The 19,682-nt window shown below is 43.6% G+C and overlaps 2 protein-coding genes across 2 annotated transcripts in view; one reads left to right on the forward strand and one right to left on the reverse strand.

Annotated features, from left to right (window-relative positions):
- INTS7 (integrator complex subunit 7) overlaps positions 1-19,682 on the reverse strand; it is a 303,638-nt gene that overhangs the window by 260,191 nt on the left and 23,765 nt on the right. The window lies entirely within an intron of this gene.
- DTL (denticleless E3 ubiquitin protein ligase adapter) overlaps positions 1-19,682 on the forward strand; it is an 84,907-nt gene that overhangs the window by 35,553 nt on the left and 29,672 nt on the right. The window contains exon 11 of the mRNA XM_078649745.1: positions 5,375-5,487. Within this exon, the coding sequence (XP_078505871.1) occupies positions 5,375-5,487 (113 nt within the window). The remainder of the gene's footprint in view (positions 1-5,374; positions 5,488-19,682) is intronic.

Here is a 19,682-nt window from a genome sequence, read left to right on the forward strand (position 1 = left end):
CACTTAATCATTACTGAAATACGGGGACCCCCACTTAATCAATAATGGTAATCCGGGGACCACTGCGCAGTCATTTATTTTATATTTTATCTGGGGGCCCCTGCCTAAGGAATTTCAATGATTTTAACCAAAAGGGAATGCACAAACATACAGAAACGAGCATTCCTGAAACAAATACAGAAATTATTCAATATTTTAATTCATAAATACAAACATTTTTTACATTTTAACAGAAAGGTCGAAGCTCTTCTAAATTCAGTTGAGGCCACCCGCCGTCCATACTATATATTTTTTTACGAACTTGCACTGCTCCCACAAATCAATCGAAGGATATCACCGTAACTTTTAGTTTCCAATTTCAATTCCTTCACATTTACGGAACACTTTAAAATGTTCGCTTTTACATATTGCTTCTTTTTTCATATAATAACTGACTAACCTATCCACCACTCAAATTACTTTCATATTTCACTATACTAATTCAACACTAATCCTTTATGGGTTCCGGAGTAGCGTGCTACTCGCCGAAAAAGCACTTTGACGCCTCGTCATGGGTAGTAAGAGCTATATAAATGCAATTACAATTCAATATACACCATATGAATCTGTTAATGTTATTTCCATTTCTCTTGTGACGTGACTGTTGCATACAGCAATGCGATGCTCACCATACACAATAGAATTTCTCTCCCGCCTCCTACCACCTCCTAACCTGCTGTTATTGTGTAATATATTTTTTGTAGTCTCCTCTCTGGCACTGGAGTAGTCCCTACTACCTACTAGCCAGTATTAGAATTGTTCTTGTTGATATTTTTGAGCTCTAATGGTATATTAGCTTTTTATACAAGGATCGGCTGTTTCAGCTTGCATATGGAATAAATATATATATTATTTGTTTAATAATCCATGAAGTTGCGGACCCCATGAGTTGGCTTCGCTGACCCCCAGATGTCCCAAGACCACTGGTTAAGAACCACTGGTCTTGGCGCTAACTCAGCTGTCTGTTGGCTGAGTACGAAAGACCAGTCAAAATTGTGTCATGGCTTTGTCGTCTGAGGCTCACGCCCCTCAGGCCTTCACCGCACTTCTGTCTGAATAGCCTGTACCTCCTCATCTTCCCAAGCCTGTAAGCTCTGGTGCCCGCAGAGGTCTCAGGCATCGGTAGTGAGAGCTGTGTAATTTGGATAGCATCTTTTATGGCAGACGCCTAACGTGTATTCGGATCTGTGTAACCTGAAGGATTGCTAGCCTCCTAAAGCTTGACTATGTAGTATTTGGGTAACCAGAGTCCAAGCGGTGTTCTCCGAAGTGGGAGCCTGTGACCTCTGTGGTGACTTGTCCACACGCAACACACAGTAGACCATTTTGTATCCTCTGAACCAGTCTTTGAGGTCAAGTGTCACGTGATGTCATTTTTTAAATCTCATAAATTCTGCCCCTTTGTGGTACCAGAACATGGGCAAGAATGCCTACCGGCCAGCGGCGCCGACTTCGGAACTGTGGAACCCAGTTCAAGTCCCAGCGTCGACTCAACATCCTGTGAGTCTAGGCAAATCATTAAATCTCCACATGGCAAATAAAACAAATAGAAATCTGCCCTTGTGTGATGTAATCTTGTTCTCGAATAAAATGCCTTAATGCTTGGGCCAAGTTTAAGCTGTATAAAACTGACAAAAAAGTTGCTCGATCAAAATAGATTCTCCTTGTGCGAAGAGTGTGCGCTTGGTGCCTTGCGCCGCCACAAGGAAAACTCAAACCGCGCTACTGTTTATGGCGGTCACTGCTCAACGACAAGCAGTTTTCCTTTCATTTAAGCCGTTCTGTCTATGCGAGTCCCCCCTTGAACAGCAGAGGGCAGTCTTCACCAACAGCAAGAAGTCCTACACGAAGTGCTGAGACGGCGTTCTGCAAGGCTTGCCTCGTCTGATTTTGTAATGCTCCGACACATTCTTAAGCACCTGCTAGTTTTTCAATGATTTAACCTTATTCTCTTAGCACACACAGTTGTCGCATCGGAGCCCTGTTCTCAAGGGGTGTTGCATCAGCCAAATGTGGTAAGAGCAGTGACATATTTTCTGCTGGTGTTTCGTGTTGAGCTCTCCAAAGAGAACATTGTGGAAAGGAGACACTCCAAAGAGCAGTGGGAATCGGATTGTAAGAGTTGTGGTTCACGTCTGCCAGTGGCCACATGTGACGTCGCACCTTCAGCCGTATCTTGATTTTCAAATGGTGTATGTGTAATTATTCCAAATTTCTGAAAAATTATGTGTAACTACACGAAATGCAAAACTATCATTTTGCATAACATTTTAGTGTGACATTCGTTATTGCATCCAAGGACATGCGGATATATATATATATATATATATATATATATATATATATATATATATATATATTTTAATGCAAAATAACACAAGTGGCACAAATAACAGTTAACGTTTTGGACGTGCGTGTTTTGCCTGTGTCCTTGCAGTAAATTTTTACACTGAACTGCGGGTTATTCGCGACGTGGCATAATGGTGTCATTTTAGATAAAGAGCATAACCTAAAATTAAGTGAGATAATGCCCTCTTAATGAAAATGTCACCTAGGCCTATTTTCAAGCAGGCACGATGCTTTGAGACGTGTGCGTTCTTTTTGCATAATAGAACAATGGGCTTAAAATGGCATGCATGCAATGTGTGGGATAAAATTCTGGTGCCTAGTGGCATCCTGATCCCCATTGCAACATTTGACTGGCCTGGTATATTTTCTTGTACAGGAGGTTCAAGTCCTCTGGCTGGTGCTCTGCATGTTATTAGAACACGTTCATCACCAGCAGAGCACCAAACTCTGCTAACAATAGGGTGCTCCTTCTTTCAACATATGTCTAGGGTCCCCTGCCTTGGACTGTTGGGTGGCAATTAATGAAACGTTTTTTAACAGCTCTTTTTACTCTCTGGAGTGGGGGAGCATGCCTACTGTCCCTTGGTTTAGTCTGTCATGAGTGTGACCCCTTAATTTCCCTGTGTGTGTGTTATTTAGTGGGGTTTGTAAAAGGGTGGAATAACTCAGCCTGGCGGACTCACACATTTGTGTAGCCATAAACTGGAGTTGTACCAGTAAGCAATACAGGCCTTGACACAGCTGCTCCCCTCCCATCTCCCCATGCAGCGCTTTCCTTCCTGCCTGTGCAGCGATGTTAGCCAAGCTGTGTCAGGCTTGGAAGTACAAAGTGTTCAGTGGAAGAGGAAATGGAGCTTTGTGCACACTTCACCGGGTCAGACCAGTTTGACTGGTCAGCCTGCAGGAAAGAAAGTTACATTGACAAAGATGCTGAACTGGTTGTTGTAGGTTAGGGGTTCGAAAGAGGGTGGCTATGAATGCTGTGCGGTAGGCTTGGGTGTTCTGTTGTGGGTTTGTGAGGTCAGTGTTGTAGTATTTGTTGTGTTGACAGTTTTTTTTATTGTTGGTTCTTTGTTTTTGATGTTGTGGGGCATGATCTGTGGTGGAAGTGGGTTAATACAATGAGAAAGGTTTTTCTTTGGATAGTTTTGCCGAATGCATCGTCTAAGGGAACAGTGGTCCAGAGGTCTTCAATGTATATTTGAAGCCCCTTTCTTGGCACTTTGACTTATTTTCATGCACAACAGTTCTAACTTCTGGTTAGACGCTTCTATGAATTGCATTTTGCAGCTCTGAGCAAGGGCTTCCTCCCCTCCTGACAGTCTCACTGGAAGGGGGCTCAGGTAGCAATGGTGGCTTTCAAAAAAGAATTCCTGTAGAGCTGATGGTCAAAACGACCAGTTGGGCTTTGTTGTATGCTTTTTGTTAATATTATGTGTTGGATGCTTGTTATACTGCTGGTTCCTCACTCAATCCGATTATGCTGAAAACATTTATGGATGAAGTCTGAGCAATTATCCACAACTGTCACCCCCTTCTTTTTGTTACTGAATTATGCTTGCAAAACCTTTTCACGAATAGAAGGAAGAGGAGCTTAAGATGTTGGAGTCTTTCAAGATATTATTAGTGAGTACGGTACTCCATCACCGCCCTTGTTCTTCGAGCGTCTGCTACACCATCCCAACGCCACCATCTGCATATCCAATCTCTCTAGATAGGCATAGGCGGTGAGATTGGGCAACGTGATAGCCACTGGTGCACCATGGATTCTTGATGTCTTTAGATCCTATAGTAGTGTTTCTTGCATGGCCATTGTCGTTTTCCCTTTTAGCCTAGTTGTGCACGTTGTAGGCCGCATTTCCTTTGCACACGTTACTACATAAGCACCTTTGCTTTTGTTCCACAATGTATTTTCACTCGGAACCTGCGTATGTTTTTGTGTTCTGTTCCTTTTCTGGAATTTAGTTTGAACACCATAGAAAGGTCAAACACCAATGCCCCTTGTTCTCTCTGGTCAGACACTAGCACCTAGACATACCATGAAAATGCAGCTGCTGTTTGTGAGCACAAGTCTAGTCATATAACAGAGGACAATAGTTCTAATAGCACACACACTGAGCAACGGTCTTGGGACAAGATTACCATGTCAGCTGAGCTGTAGAACATCCACCTATGTATGCTAAGGTACGGGGTCTGCCATTAATACCAGAGTTATTTGAAATATATTCATTTAGCTTTAGTGGGGGGGGCTATTGTGTCTTATAACGTGACAGGGCTTTTTATGGTATATGGGTTGTTAACCATCCGAGCGATGTTTTTGTTATCCATTTGTCTTCGAATTGTGGCTCAAATGCTGCATCTTTGAGCATGATAGTTTAACCTTTGCGTCTCTTGTTTATCTTATTATGAACAAGTACGAGTGAAAGTGTGAAAGGGTGTGTCCTGTTACCACGATCCCTGAGATGATTGAGAGTGTTGTGTTCTGGGGTGCCAACTCACTTGTTTCTCTGGAACGATTAGGAGGGCAAGTGATGCACTATAGCTACTCTGACTCAAAGATACTGAGGTAGTATGATAACTCCGTCCCTACACACTGATGTTCTGTGGTTACAAGCATAGTTCTGTTCCTGAGCAGAATCCCTGCAACACTGTCACAGGTGTTTCTGTCCCTCTCTTTGTGGCAGCACTCCTTAGTGACTAAAGGAAGGGTTCATTTTCAAGGAGTACAGAGGCACCATGTTGAGTGACTTGTACTTTCATTATGAACTCCGATGATTAACCCAGGTCCTTAATTGAATGTATTCCAAACCTATATTTCTGCCACTGAATGCTCAAAGTGTCCACTTACAAACTGTTATAAGAGCCCTTGCAGTCGTTGTATCTTTGCTTCTGTTTCTCTTGAAAGGTCGCAGGCTGGTTGACAAAGTCTTCTTGGGGGGCAATGCTTGGTTGCTCATTTATGTAATTTCTAAACATTTGTCCTTAGTGGCGGTTTTCAGTGGACACCAGAACTCGACCTTCTACATAAAGTCCAGTGTGAGTCCCGATGACCAGTTCCTGCTGAGCGGGTCCAGTGACCAGACAGCCTACATTTGGCGGGTAAGAGCTAACCACCCTACTTCAGAGATCAAAAACTAGTCCTTCTGCCTTCTTTAAAAATTAAATTTTTGGGATTGCTGTTTTTATGTGAGTTAATGGTGCTACATAAATTAGCTTAAAGTATTTGTAATTTATTTCGCGCTTGATAGGTTATATTGTTAAGCACACTAAATATGATGGCCTTGACCAGTCACTCAGAAAAAGATGTGGTATAGTGCCTAAATTGCTGACCAATTGAACAATGAGACCTATGTTCTAGTCCTGGATTGGTTTTCCCAGAAAAAGTCATGAGATTCTGGGCAAATTGCGTTATATTTCTGTAATTATAAATAAGCACAAAGTAATGGAAGTGTGTGAAACCTAAGTGTTACCATACTATCCAGTATTAGCCCAATTGTCTGTTTTACCTACCCAACACTTCCTAGTTTCTGTTAACTTAACCCTGTGCAGATATCAGACGCTTTACTAGGCTATATCAAGTAACATAACATATAGAATACAGCAGCCCCTTCTTTGTGGGCGTTCATAACCATATTGCACGCAGTTTACCATCTTGAAAACACGTACAACAACTACGCCTGTAAAAAGCAGATGTGATTGCCTTTCCAGATAAGGAAACGGAAGTGAATAAGCCCTTATTCTATGACCGTGTAGGTTTACCTTTCTCGCCACTATAATGTAGTGTGTGTTTTCTTTGGAAACATAGCTAGAAAGAGATCCACGGTCGACAAAAACCATTACAACATTTGGCATGCTTTATCTCTGGCCACCTTTTGTGCACTGCATTGTCTGAACATTAAAACAAATCCCTGATGCTCAATTTGGAATGATATGTTGCAAGCGAGCTGCTGCCTGCAGTAAAAGGTAAACCAACCGAGGCTAATCAAACCATTTGATGGCTCACAAGAGTAAAAGTGAAAAGTTTAATCAGTTTTGTTGCAAAATACCAATTATGTTTAGTCTTTTGAAAGCTTCAAGTGTATTTATCTGGCTTTTAATCCAACAAACTTGTTCATTCAGGAGCATGGTTTTACTTTTACCATTAAATGTTGGCCTTGAAAAATAAAAATGCACAGAATTTTGGCCAAAAGCCAAGGACTATCCGAAGGAGTGACTCAAAATGATCTGCTTCCACTTGGCAGCTTTGCTACTTTGCATGGTTGCCTGTGATGTGTTTCTGCCAATAAATATGACCCGGTGTGTATGGGTGTCGTGTTTTGATCTGCGTGTGCATGGAAGCCTGCAACTGGTTTGCCTTCTATGTGTGATCCTATAGGTTGGTTGTATTGGGGCACAGGCAGTATGCAACATATAAACCTGTTGAATATGCCAAAGGTTGTTTAAACAGGATTGACAGTTTTCAGAAGGAGGGGAGCTTGTTCATGCATGAAGATGCTATTTTTTCTGATACAGGTTTAATTGAAAAGGTAGGTAGGTAGGTGGGTTACAGAGCAGGACTATAATGTCCTTGGAGATCACTGGAATTTGTGCTAATGACCCTGCTCATGCCCTCTTACAGGATGCTGCTCCAAGCAGTGCTCAAACACTGTGGCAAAGAGGAAGTAAATGCTGCTCTGTGGGGGACTGTGAGGCTGTTCTATTGCAACTTGTTTATGATTGGATACAAGTCAACGCATCGTCAACCATGACCTCTACCTTCACTTGGGTTGCTTTTTCACCCATGAGTGGCAGTATATCAGTACATGTTTCAAGCTGTGGGCTTCGGTTTTGCAGATTCTCGACAGTGGTTTTTTCCCCCGATTGGTTCAATGAAAGGGAACCAAGATTATAGCCCCTAGAATGCATTATCCTGCCTAATGAAAGCTTGGAACTGGAAACATGAAATCCGTATGCAACTTATTGACCTTCCTTCTCTTATATCTACTCCCTTGCCCCTACCTCCTCTGCGCTCTCCCTTTTATATATGGCGCTTCCACACTCCCGTCTACTGACCGTTTTTTTTAATATTATGGTCTTAATTCAAGGTTGTCCAGCATGAATCCAGGAGCGCCAGTTTTTTTTTTTTTTTAAACAAACTTGGTTTTTCAATTACATCTAGCAGGCTTAAATCAATATCAGTTCCTGGCAGTGTAAATCTCAATTGCCTATATAATCATTCAAACCCATAATCTATAAAGAGTCCCATTACACCTCCCTATGAGATATCTCTAATCGACATCAGTGGCCAGTTCATGTTGGATGTTCAGAGCAATAGCCAACTATTTAAACTATGTCAGTTTATATTTGTCATATGTTAATGTATTTTTTGTGGAAAGCCTGAAAATCTGGCAAGGATTTGACTCTGCAAGGACCTCTCTGTTCTGCAACGGTCCTCTTCTCCTGCCACCATGACAGAGGGAGCAAGAGGTAGCGGTGTGCCAAGACCGTCTACGGAGGCAGTTTTTGGGTTGGCGCACCTGTTTTCCCTCATCCCCAATGTATTAATTTAAATCGGCCAAACATTTCATCTTGCCGCACAAATAAATAAAATGTGTTGGTTTGCAAGAAATGTGTTTCATTGCCAGCTCCACAGAGAAACTCCTGAGAGTCATATACTTTCTAGGCTGCTTTACTACCTAGCAACATTAATTCTCCTTTGTAGCAAACCATGATATGTGCTTAGAAGGCAATTGTCTGCATCTTTATTGGCACTGCTTTCGTGCCTTGATTCCCAGAGCATCCTAAAGGCCAGTAGACCAAATACCAAGCCCTCGTCCTCCAGCCTGCTGGGCGAGGTTTTCTTTGCCCTCCATCCTATGGTCTACGTCCCCTTTGCCCCCAACCTGATCTTGCATGAAGGGTAAGGGTCAACTGATGACAACATGCAAGACGTCCGCTAGTGTACCCTGGGTCTTTGGTGCCAGTGGCTGATTTGAGGTTGGTTTCCCTCTGCCCCTCTCTTTGGCTTTTGTGCTGCTCTACAAAGGGAGAAGTCCGGCCTCAAAATATTTGTGAAGTATTAAATTAACTGGCTCTTTTGGAAATGTTTTTTTTTAGCCTTAACTGGAGACAGTGGAATTTAAAGCAGGTGAAAATAGCCATTCAGGATAAGTTTCATGTTATATTTGGGTCATTTCTATAGCCCCATATTCTGTCCTTAGCTTGACATCGCAGTACTGCTCGAGTCCTGATATCTTCCAATGTGGTTTCAGGGATAGCATCACCAACCAGCGTCTGATTTGATTTGTCGAACGGTGTTATCGGGATATATATTTTTTAAATATATTCTATCCAGTGTCTTAATCCCGGCTGCCAGTGAGTTTTGGTGTTTGGTGGAAGTGGCTGGAGGTCTTAAGACGTCAAGTGGGTGCCATCTGTGTTATTTCGCATACATATTGCTGCTAGTTGGTTTTCCTGGGGAATGATTATAGTACTATGGGATCTGTCTTTTTGGGTGATAGGGCTGTTTAATGTGCTGTGTACTGTGCTGTGTACTGTTGATTTAGTGTGAGTTGTAGTAAACGATGTCCAAAGGCAGAGTAAGTTTCCATAGGTTTGTTTATTGGAAGTAGGATACAGCATAAGAGCAGACCATCCACAGCAGCAGAAGCCAGTAAACTGCCACTCAGTGGAATGTACATAGAGAAACAGGGAAGGTGGAATATGGAACATGGAATAGGAACAATAGGAACAGTAAACTCATTCTTGAGATAACTAGAAAGCCAACCTATGTACTACACATCTTCTCCCTTTCTGTTGTTTGAAAAAAACAAAAACAAAAAGGAAACTTAACAAATAAAGTCCTGGAGGTAAGTAGGAGGCCGGCGGGGCCTAAGAGGACGTGCATAAAGGGAAGAACTCTGAATGGGGACTGGGCCTTGCATAAGAGTTGTAGCATCACCCCCACCAGAAACATTGACTTCATCCTGTGCACGAGAGTCAAGGGAAACACTATTAAAAACTGGGTGACTATCAATATCATTAGCCAGTAAGTAACCACTAGTGTCAGAATCAACAGGGCATGGGGTGGAAGAAACAGAGGCATCAGAGGCATCAGGATGCACTGAGACCAAGGAGGAAGAGGTCTTCTGTCTCTTGTAGAGAGCAACTCTCCTGAAGTTCCAGCATTCACCATTGTTAAGGATGACGCAATGGTTAAGCACTTTCTTGACTTTAAATGGACCTTTGAACTTGGAGAGGCCTTTCTTTAACCTACCCAGTTTGATTTTGACTAAATCTCCCACACAAAAAGGAGAAGAGGAAGTGGTATTGGAAGCAGAATTAATATCAGTTTGAATATCATCTGGAAAACGACTCTGAGCCTGCAGAGTAACGACATCCTTCATCCATGAGGGAACTAGTTTCAGACCAGGATCACGTCCTCTCATCAATTGAAATGGGGACAAATCCCCATTTGCCAAAGGAGTGGTACGATATGCCCATAGCATTTCATTCACCATTTTCCTAACAATGTGACCACCACTAGATGCCATCTGAATAATACCCTTAACCACTTTATTGGCTCTTTCACAGACCGCATTACCCTGAGGGTTGTATAAAGATGTGTGGTGATGGGAAATACCACACTTCTTCAAGAAAGTCTCCATATCTTTGGAGATGAGTTGTGGACCATTATCTGTGATTAAGACCGAAGGCAAACCCTCATCCTTAAAGAGGTCGCCCAGAAACCTGATGGAGTTGGATGTAGTGATATCATTGGTAAAATGAACAACTAACCACTTGGTGAATACATCAATGACAACAATGGCGAATCTATCACTCTCCCCTAACTCGCCCATAGGGCCAATAAAATCAAGAGCAATAGTATGCCAGGGCAAATTTGGAGATGAAATGTGTGTATTATTAGTCAATTTCGGGCCAGTTTTCAACCGCTTCTCCCCTTCTCTACAGAGAGAGCAATTTACAACCCAATCCACAACTTGTGAGTCAACTCCAGGCCACCAGAAGTGATCCTTAAGACGTCTTTGGGTGAGTGTCTGACCCATGTGTCCCTCATGTGCTAAAGCCAAAAGCTTGGTCCTCAAACCAAAGGGGGGCACAAATTTCTCACCCTTAAAAAGGATGTCACCAACAATAGAAAGATCATCTAAAACCTTAATGTAAGGTCGAACAGCAACTGAGACAGCACTCTCTCTCCTAGAGCCCAATGTAATAAGTTTGATGACTTCCTGAAGAGTAGCATCAGCAGACATTTCCTTAGACCAGTCACTGGAAGAAAAAACACCCTCTCCCACAAAAACAGCATCCTCAACAGAGGCTACCGCTACATCATCCAAATCTAACGACACAACTGAATTACAAGGAGCACGCCAATCTAAAGACAATCTGGAAAGACAATCGGCTTGGACGTTTCTCCAACCAGGAATGTACTCTACTGAATACTGAAACTCTTGCAACCTAGCTGCCAGTTTCATAAGTCGAGCAGAACCTTTTCCGGCCCCACCAGGAGAGAGGACTTTGATGAGGGGGCTTGTGGTCAGAACGTAGAATGAACTTCATGCCCCATAAGTAAGTTCGGAAGTATTCGACAGCCCAAGAGGCAGCCAATGCTTCCCTTTCGATTACTGAATAGTTCTTCTCAGTATCGGTGAGGGTCCTGGAGGCGAAAGCAATGGTAACTTCTGACCCACCACTCAATTGGGACAGCATAGCACCCAGACCATGCGCACTGGCGTCAACTGTGACAATGGACTTATTGTGTACATCAAAGGGAGATAACATTTTGGCATCACAAATCTCATTTTTGATGTTAACAAAACATTTTTCTTGTTCAGGTCCCCAAGTGAAACCCACACCCCTCTTGAGCAAAGATCTTATTGACACAGTCTTATCAGAAAAGTTCTGTACAAACTTAGAGTAATACTCTATTAAACCCATAAAAGAGCGAAGTTGGTCTTTGTCAGACGGTGAGGGTGCAGAACGAATAGCCTCACACAAGTTCTTTTTGGGTTTTATGCCAGAGGAAGTGATGGTGTAGCCCAAATAGTCTACTTCACACACTCCAAACAAACACTTGTCCTTACGTAAAGTTAGACCAGCCTCAGATAACTTTTCAAGGACAACACTGAGTGTGAAATTGTGCTGGGATTCAGTAAGACCATAAATCAGGATATCGTCTTGGAAGTAGACCACCTTAGGTACACCTTCAAAAATACCTGTCACCATGCGTTGAAAAACGCTAGCTGCTGACTTTAGACCAAAGGGCAAACGAGTAAACTGGAAGGTACCCCAAGGAGTGATAAAAGCTGTTAGGGACTTAGAATCTTTATGTAAGTCAATTTGGTGGTACGCACTCCTTAGGTCCAATTTAGAAAAAAAATTTGCTCCATTAAGAGTGGTGACTAGCTCAGATATATTAGGTAACGGGAAAGTGTCAGCGACAACACAGTGGTTGAGAGACCTGAGGTCGACACAGAAACGGAGTTTGCCGTCAGACTTCTTGGTGACGACAATGGGCGAAACCCAAGGGGAGGCCTCTACAGGTTCAATGACCCCAGAACTCAACATGTCATCAAGTAAGGCCTTGACCTCATCCTTGATGATAATAGGAATGCGCCTTACTTTGTGCTGAACGGGGATTGAATTGGTTTTAACTATAATTTTGTGTGAATAGCCTTTAAGCCTTCCCAAACTCTCACCAAACACATTCTTGAATCGAGCGAGCAAAGAGGACAATTCAGTGTCCTCCACAACCATAACCTGAGGGTCAGCTCGAGGATTTACCACAATGCAAAGATCATATTGGTGTATCCAACCAAGGATAGCAGGACCAGATTCCGAGACATATACTTTTCCAAAAATATGTCTTGTAGTGAACACAATGTTAGCCTCGAAGTACCCAAGGATATTTAGTGGCTCACCCTGGTACCCACCAGGAGAGATATCTGTAGGAAAAAGAGGACTGGCACCCCACAAATCAACAAACATGGAGTTGGGAATAATGGTGTAACGCGAACCAGTGTCCACCATCAAGTAAATGTCCTTGTCATTAATAATGAAAAGAGCCTTAGGTCTGTTTCTGCGTTTCTGGTCTTCATGTTGAAGATCACCGTCCTTACCAACTACTAAAATTTTGTCAGTGCCATCTTTTTCTCTTGGAATGTCATTAACACATGAAACAGAGGAGCGTGCTCTACCTCTGCAAACACGAGCATAATGCCCCAATTTACCACATTTCATGCATTCTTGCTTGGATGCAAAGCAAAACTTTGAATCGGAAGCATGTGCATGACTGCCACATCTAAGACATTGCCTGGAAGAAAAAGGTTTAACAGTATTATTAGTCTTAGTTTGGACAGTTTTCTTGTTGAAGAATTTTCTCTGTTTAAGAAGAGCAACTTCGTCTTGATCATCATCTTCCTGACTAGGACACATGTCCGAATGACAAGACACCTCACCAACGTCACTTGAAATGGCTCTTTTTTCTAACTCTTTCATACACCCCTGGGATTGTTCAACAACCTTTGCCAAATCAATTGCTGTTTGCAGATTGGGATTTTTGGCTGCCCAAAGACGTTCCTGGATCTTTTTGTTATTACATTGTACAATGAGTTGATCCCTGATCAGTTCATCAGTCATGTTGCCAAACTTGCATTTCACTGACATTTCTCGTAGTCTTGAAACAAAGTCATCTATGCTCTCACCAGTTCTTTGACTTTTGGTGTAAAATTTATATCTATTCATAACTAGGTTCTCTTCCTTAGTATACCTGATTTCAAGACGAGACACAGTCTCTTTATATTCATCCAATGGTGCTTGTGCGCCAGGTACTAGGACTTGTGGCAGGAATCTAAAGACACGTTGTCCTTCCTTACCAAGACAACCCAAAAGAAGTGCCTTCTTGCATTTGGCAGAAAACTCTTGGGCATCTAAGGCATCCAGATAATTCTCAAACATGGGAAACCAGTCTTCCCATGATATGCTGGGCTGGCCAGGCGAGGAGAGAAAACTAGGTGGTAGGACAATAGAGCCAGAGTGAAATGAAGATTGGTCAGACATGTTTAGAACTGTGGTGAGAGGCAGAGACTGTACTAAATGATGTTAACGGCAAAATAACACAAAACTCAAAACAAATGGCAACGTTTCAGTACAAGATGAAAAGTTAGCGTAATCCAGGTAATAGCGCTACAAACAACAACGATTTGCTTGCGAAAAATGCGCATAAGACGAGCGCATCGTCGTTGCTCTGCTGGAGTCGGATCGGTGACCATGGAAACCCACAATGGCTCCTGGGCGCGATGACGTTGACACGCTAATACGCCAGTTCCTGAAAGACGCAGCGCGTTAGGGTGAGTCGCGCAGAGGTAGGAAAGCTCCAAGAGACGTCACAGGAAGAATTGCTGACTCTCCCGGAGGATTCCAATGCGTCATCAGAGTGAAAGCGGCAGCGCAGGAGTAGGAGGCAGGCTGAGAAGACGACAGAAGGACAAAATGAGGTAAAACGGAGACAGGCGCAGGTAAACACTTGCCGGTTCCGTCGTGATGTCCTATTAGAGGCTGTCAGGTCTTCTGAGGCAGTGTAGAGTAGATCCAACTCGAATCGGTCTGCTCTTGTGTTCCTCTGCTGTGACGAGATGATAGAAGAAACTGCAGGGGTTCAAGAAGCGTCGCCAAAATTCTGTAGTAAACGATGTCCAAAGGCAGAGTAAGTTTCCATAGGTTTGTTTATTGGAAGTAGGATACAGCATAAGAGCAGACCATCCACAGCAGCAGAAGCCAGTAAACTGCCACTCAGTGGAATGTACATAGAGAAACAGGGAAGGTGGAATATGGAACATGGAATAGGAACAATAGGAACAGTAAACTCATTCTTGAGATAACTAGAAAGCCAACCTATGTACTACATGAGTCTTGCCAGGAAGGCAGTTGTTGGTTTAAGCAGAGTGATAACCTCTTTCATGGCATATCTATGGTGTGCTTGGCACACGAGCGGTGTTCTGCAAAATGTTCCTTGAGTGTGGTTGAGCGGGTGCTTTAGAGGCTGGGTTTGCACATTGTTTTACTTTGCTTACCTGGTTACAAAGAGTCCTTAACATTGATCAGTTTACAGGTTGCCATCAATGCAGTCGTGAGCGGAGAGACTAAAGATGTTGGGGCAGTCCTCCCTAATAGAACCCATAACGATTGCTACCTAGTTACTATGCTGAACATACCGCCGGGTTTAGTGACTCCGTGCACTAACCTATTCTAGATGGATGTTTGTCACCCTCATGGTCACAGAGTCTCTTTATGATGGATCTAATCTGTCCTTAGCCTTCTGAGGTCGATGAAATGAGTACCATTGAGTCTGGCAACAATTAGGGTTGCCACCTTTACCAGAAAAATACCAGCCAGTTGTTAATGTTTTAAAATCCTTCAAAGGCTGTTTTTACCATAGCCTTACTGTCTTTGTTTATTATTACTCTGGTAAGTACGGCAGCGGTAGAACACATTTTAAATGTGTTTTCTTCAAACATTTACTGTTTTGAGTATGTACTGATAAGCTGTAAAATACCAGCTTTAGGTGATTTTTCGAATTTTTGAACCAGCAGGGATATGTATAATACCAGTCATACCGGTATAAGAGCGACCAAGTGGCGACCATAGTAACCATTCACATCCTTTATCTGTCAATAGTACCAAGATACTTCCTCTGTGGTGAACATGTTGTCTGCAAATACCCATGCTATCTGCACAGCCACCAAAATTATGCAACTATGTGCTTTTACTGCAGAATTGTCTATTTGCTGCACTTTCCACATAATTCATCATCTGCTGAGTGATTTGCAGATGTTAACGAAATGATTTTCGCTCAAACGGATAAAAAAAGTTCGAAACACACTGCCCCATGTGTTACTGCACTATGGAAGGCCCTTTACAAAGGTTAACTGGCGATCTTTCAAGTCTTGATTTCTCTCATTAAGTGTTAAACTTGCTCTAATAATGTGAAAACATTTGCCCAGTGTTAACTTGTGCAAAAGGGACAAACTAATGAAGTAATCCTGCCACTAGGCAGGAGTATGCCGCATAATGTGATCTTCTTGCTCCATAATTTAGTCAACACTGCCACATAATTTGGTCCTCCCCATCACATAATTCCAGTGGACCTGGCTATTTACTAAGTTTGTTATGTTATATTGTTACTCATTATTTAAAAATGTGTGTTTGACCCATGAACTGGTGAGAACTTGTTCCTGGGAGAATATTTTAATTTAAGGGCCCGAATACCTGCGGACTGCACGTTGATGTTAAGTACCAGGAATATAGGATGTGGCCTAGAGGAGGGGTTGTGAGGTGCCCAGGACTCCTGGGCACCGCACAACACCTCCTCTAGGTCACATCCTATATTCCTGGTACTTCACATGTGGACACTCCTGGGCCAGGAGTGTCCACATTGAACATGGCGATGTAGATGGTTTCTAGGAAGAAGGCTGCGTTCCACCAAGTAGAAATGATCCGTCACGTGTAGGGTCACTCGAGCGTTACTCGGCCTCTGTTGCATCAGCTCCAGTTTCTCCAAGGCGGCGTCAGAGCGTGGGAAGCCGTGGGAAATCTGTGTTGCTGTGCAGACTGCATGTGCTTTTTTGTGTGTCAGCAATTCTCCACGTCAGCCCCCACACATGCACCGCATGTGTCGTGAGGAGATGAAGTTTCATGGGGGGGGGGGGGGACTCTTCCATCTCCGAGTGACAAAGTCACGTCAGACCCTCCACTCTGAGAGCTACGCATCTATTAATGTCTCGCGCAGGCCGCGCGACCCCCGGCACGTCACCACCACAGCTGCCAGTCATTGGCGGGAAACAGGGTGACTCATGCCTGGCCTCGGCTTCAAGACGCACGCGGGGGTTATAAAAAGCCCCGGCTCCCTGTATATTTAATACAGCCCCACAGGGAGTACGCTTCAGTCAAGCTAAGGAGGAATGATGACAGTTGGGAGCAGAGGAGAGGAGGCATTGGAATGTTGGGAGAGCCAATGGGAGGGGGTATACACAAAGGATGCTCTCGCGCAGGAGAATCAAGGCAGTTACTGTCGCGCGCTGGCAGAAGCGTGTGACAAGAATACCAGTTGATTACACCACTCCCGACCCTCCTCGGAGTATATTTGGAAGCGGGAGCGCCTAATGATCGCTCCGCGGGGGGCTCGTCTTTCCCCGCTGCCTCGGCTCGGTGCTATTCACGGGAGCAGCGTGTTAAATGGAGGCCGTCGGCATCGCTGAGGTGCTATAAAAGGAGCCGCGCGCTTCTCGGGCGTGGGAGGTTCGGGTCCGCTCGCGGCGGGCTGCTCTGGTGTGTGTGTATTTATGGAGGGGAAAATAAACCCGAGTGTGCGATGGGCCATTCTAGGGAATTAATAGCTCTGTAATTTCAGCGTGGAAAGAAAGGAATTAATGGAGTGGTTTATCTCACCCCCAACTGTCAACGCTTAGTAATGATAATTGCAATATTTTTCAGTATATAATTGGATAATCAGCTTTTTTGTTGAGATTTTGAACATCTTAGGATAATCAATGTTTCTATTACTCAGTGTAAAAGTACTCGATTTATTGAGCCAGGAAAAAACGAAAGACACAGGTGGCCCTGTCGGTATTAACTCCTGAGTTTTATGTCAAGCGCATGTGTCAGCAGGGAGTGTTTAGTTCCCCTGAGCGGCCTTGCAGTGTTGACTACAGCATTTTGAGCATGGTGGCTAAGGGGTTATTATGTGAATTGTAATGGTGTAGAGATGCCATGTAATCGTGGACCTTTTTCAAAAGCGGGTTGCCGCCATATTGACGGCAAATTGTGCATAATAGAAATTCAAAACTTATCAACACTGTGGTTGAAACTGCGGGCGGTCAGATTATTGCACCAGAGCAGTGTCGGACTAGTACAGAAATTATGCCCGGGTAACAATCAAATTAGCCCCATTTTAATGATACAGGTGACTAAAAAAAGAGCCCACCTTCTGCAAATCCGTGCAGTTTTTAGGTTTCGCCTGGCGTTTACTGCGCAAGCGAAAACTTGTAAACAAGTATGGAGCTTTCTCCCGCCTCTGTCTTCCATTGGCTAGCTCCATAAATGGAGGCTAACCATTGGAAGACAGATCTGTCCGTCATTGCCGGAGCAGATTCGTGGGCGTTCTCGCGATTTTTACTCATCCCGCCCCTTGAACGTCGTCATTGCGGCGGTGGGCAGTTGTCTTTTTTTTTTTTTTTCTTCAGATGTTTGTTTTTGTCATTCTGCGAAGATGGTGCCGGGGCCAGTCGACTTCTCGCATCTCAAGCTGTGGACGACAAAGGTGAGGCTTCCGGGGCAGTAAACTCGCAGCGGGGGCGTCCGGGGCAGAAAGCTCGCAGCGGGAGTCACGAGGTTGCTCCAGGTTCCTTTCCGGTCTATGAATGTGGTGTCTGGCGTAGCGAGGCTCAGGACTCTGCTGAGAACCCCATACTTTGACTTTCAAAGCTATATATATATAACATCTCATGAACCATTTACCAATGCTGGTCAGCACACCCAGGAGTTCCCACCGATCTATACCTGACATTCCCCCTGCTCTGCGTCCGTCCATGGCTCCCTGTATCTTCTTTCCCCGCCGCTCTTTCCGCCACAATTCGAATCTGTTGATGTACACGCTATTCGCGCAACCAAACCCACTGTTAAAGTTGCATGAAGCGAATGACAGTCTATGCAACCAACAAAACGCCGATTTCGCACTACGACCTCTGCCGAACCAGATTTTAACCAATCAGATGTAATAGGGCATGCCGGTTTGGAACAGTTTTTTTTTTTTTTTTTTTTTTAAGCTTGGTTGATAAAACAGGTTGTCACGGAAACGGCTTCTCTCGGTATTCCAAAGGTTTGTTTATAAGGTGGGTATAACCACGTGACACACACAATGTATTTGTGCAATGAGCATCCAGAGGTTTTATGATTGACGCTTCACCTACCGCATGCGATTGGAGACCGCTGAAGGGGAGGATCGTTGTGCTAGACCTCTTTGCCGTTGGGTTGGCGGGCTGAAGGGAGCGTCTGCCGTTGCCATGAGGATTGCGGTGTTAGCAGCTACTGTTACAGCCTCAGACAAAAACTTGTGAACATGCGCTTCGTTTTTAAACTCTTAAGCCGTAGCCCCCACCCCCATTTCCCTGTTAAATGAGATCAACCCATCCCGTATTTGTCTCTAAAACGCCTTGAAGAAGCACAATTAAACCACCTCGTATTTGTTTCTAAAACTCTTAGAAGAAGCACAATTTGCCAACAAAAAAGAAACTTTATCGAACTCAACCCACTCTTTTGAAAATAACTTTCAACACCACCCTATTACCTTTTGAAGTTTATTTTACCTACTCATTTTATGATACTCAGAATATGTTTCGGAGCACTTCCAAAAGACACAAGTACCGGAGTAGTAAAGCCAGGAACGTGATTGTGGCAGGAGGAGCTGTGGGGGGTGTAGGCCTACGCTGTACCGTATGAACCTCATGCTTGTTTCATCCACCACCATGCAGTCCCAGCTTCTTTATCTCACTCTCACATTTGCGAGTGATTAAGCTATTGGCAATTTAAATGACACTGCCATGTATTTATCTGTTTTCAAAACCAACACATAAATACAAATGTCATATACAAAGTCTGTAATTTTACTTGATGGAGGCTCTGCTTTATCATGAGTCTTTCCCAGTGTATACTTTCGCTACATCTGCAGCTGCCTCCCTGACCTAAAAACCTAGTCATGAAAAGGTGGCTGTATTGCTTCAGCAGTGCAGCAAGTTACCTTGGAGTGTTGAACTAAGGGCCTGATTTAGAAGTTGGCAGAGGGAATATTCTGTCACAAACGTGACGGATATCCCGTCCGCCATATTAAGAATTCCATAAGATAGAATGTGATCATTTCAAGCCCCAAGTGTAGTGTAAATTCCAGACGAATGAATGTGTTGTTTTGCAACTCTCCATGGCACCTACGGTCCACGAGTCTTCCTTCAGATCTTGACTCCAGATTATTATTTTTTTAAATGATTTGATTATTTATGTAGTCCGAGGTACCCATCAAATTTGGTCTTGCTGCGCAGCCACAGATGAAGCAATTCGAGAAAAGAGAACAGATGAACATTTCAGCATTTGCACAAAAAGATTAGAACAGAAAATGGGCCTTTAGTTAAATCCTACACATTTTCACCGTAGAATCCAGTTGGGCCAGAAAATATGTAGTAGCAGGGCAGCCCTTCGTTGTCTCAGGAGTGATGGCGGCAGAGATGCTGGAGATTTTATTTGGTTGG

The sequence above is a fragment of the Lissotriton helveticus genome, chromosome 6 (genome assembly GCF_964261635.1).
Source record: "Lissotriton helveticus chromosome 6, aLisHel1.1, whole genome shotgun sequence".
In the NCBI taxonomy this organism is placed as follows: Eukaryota; Metazoa; Chordata; class Amphibia; order Caudata; family Salamandridae; genus Lissotriton; species Lissotriton helveticus.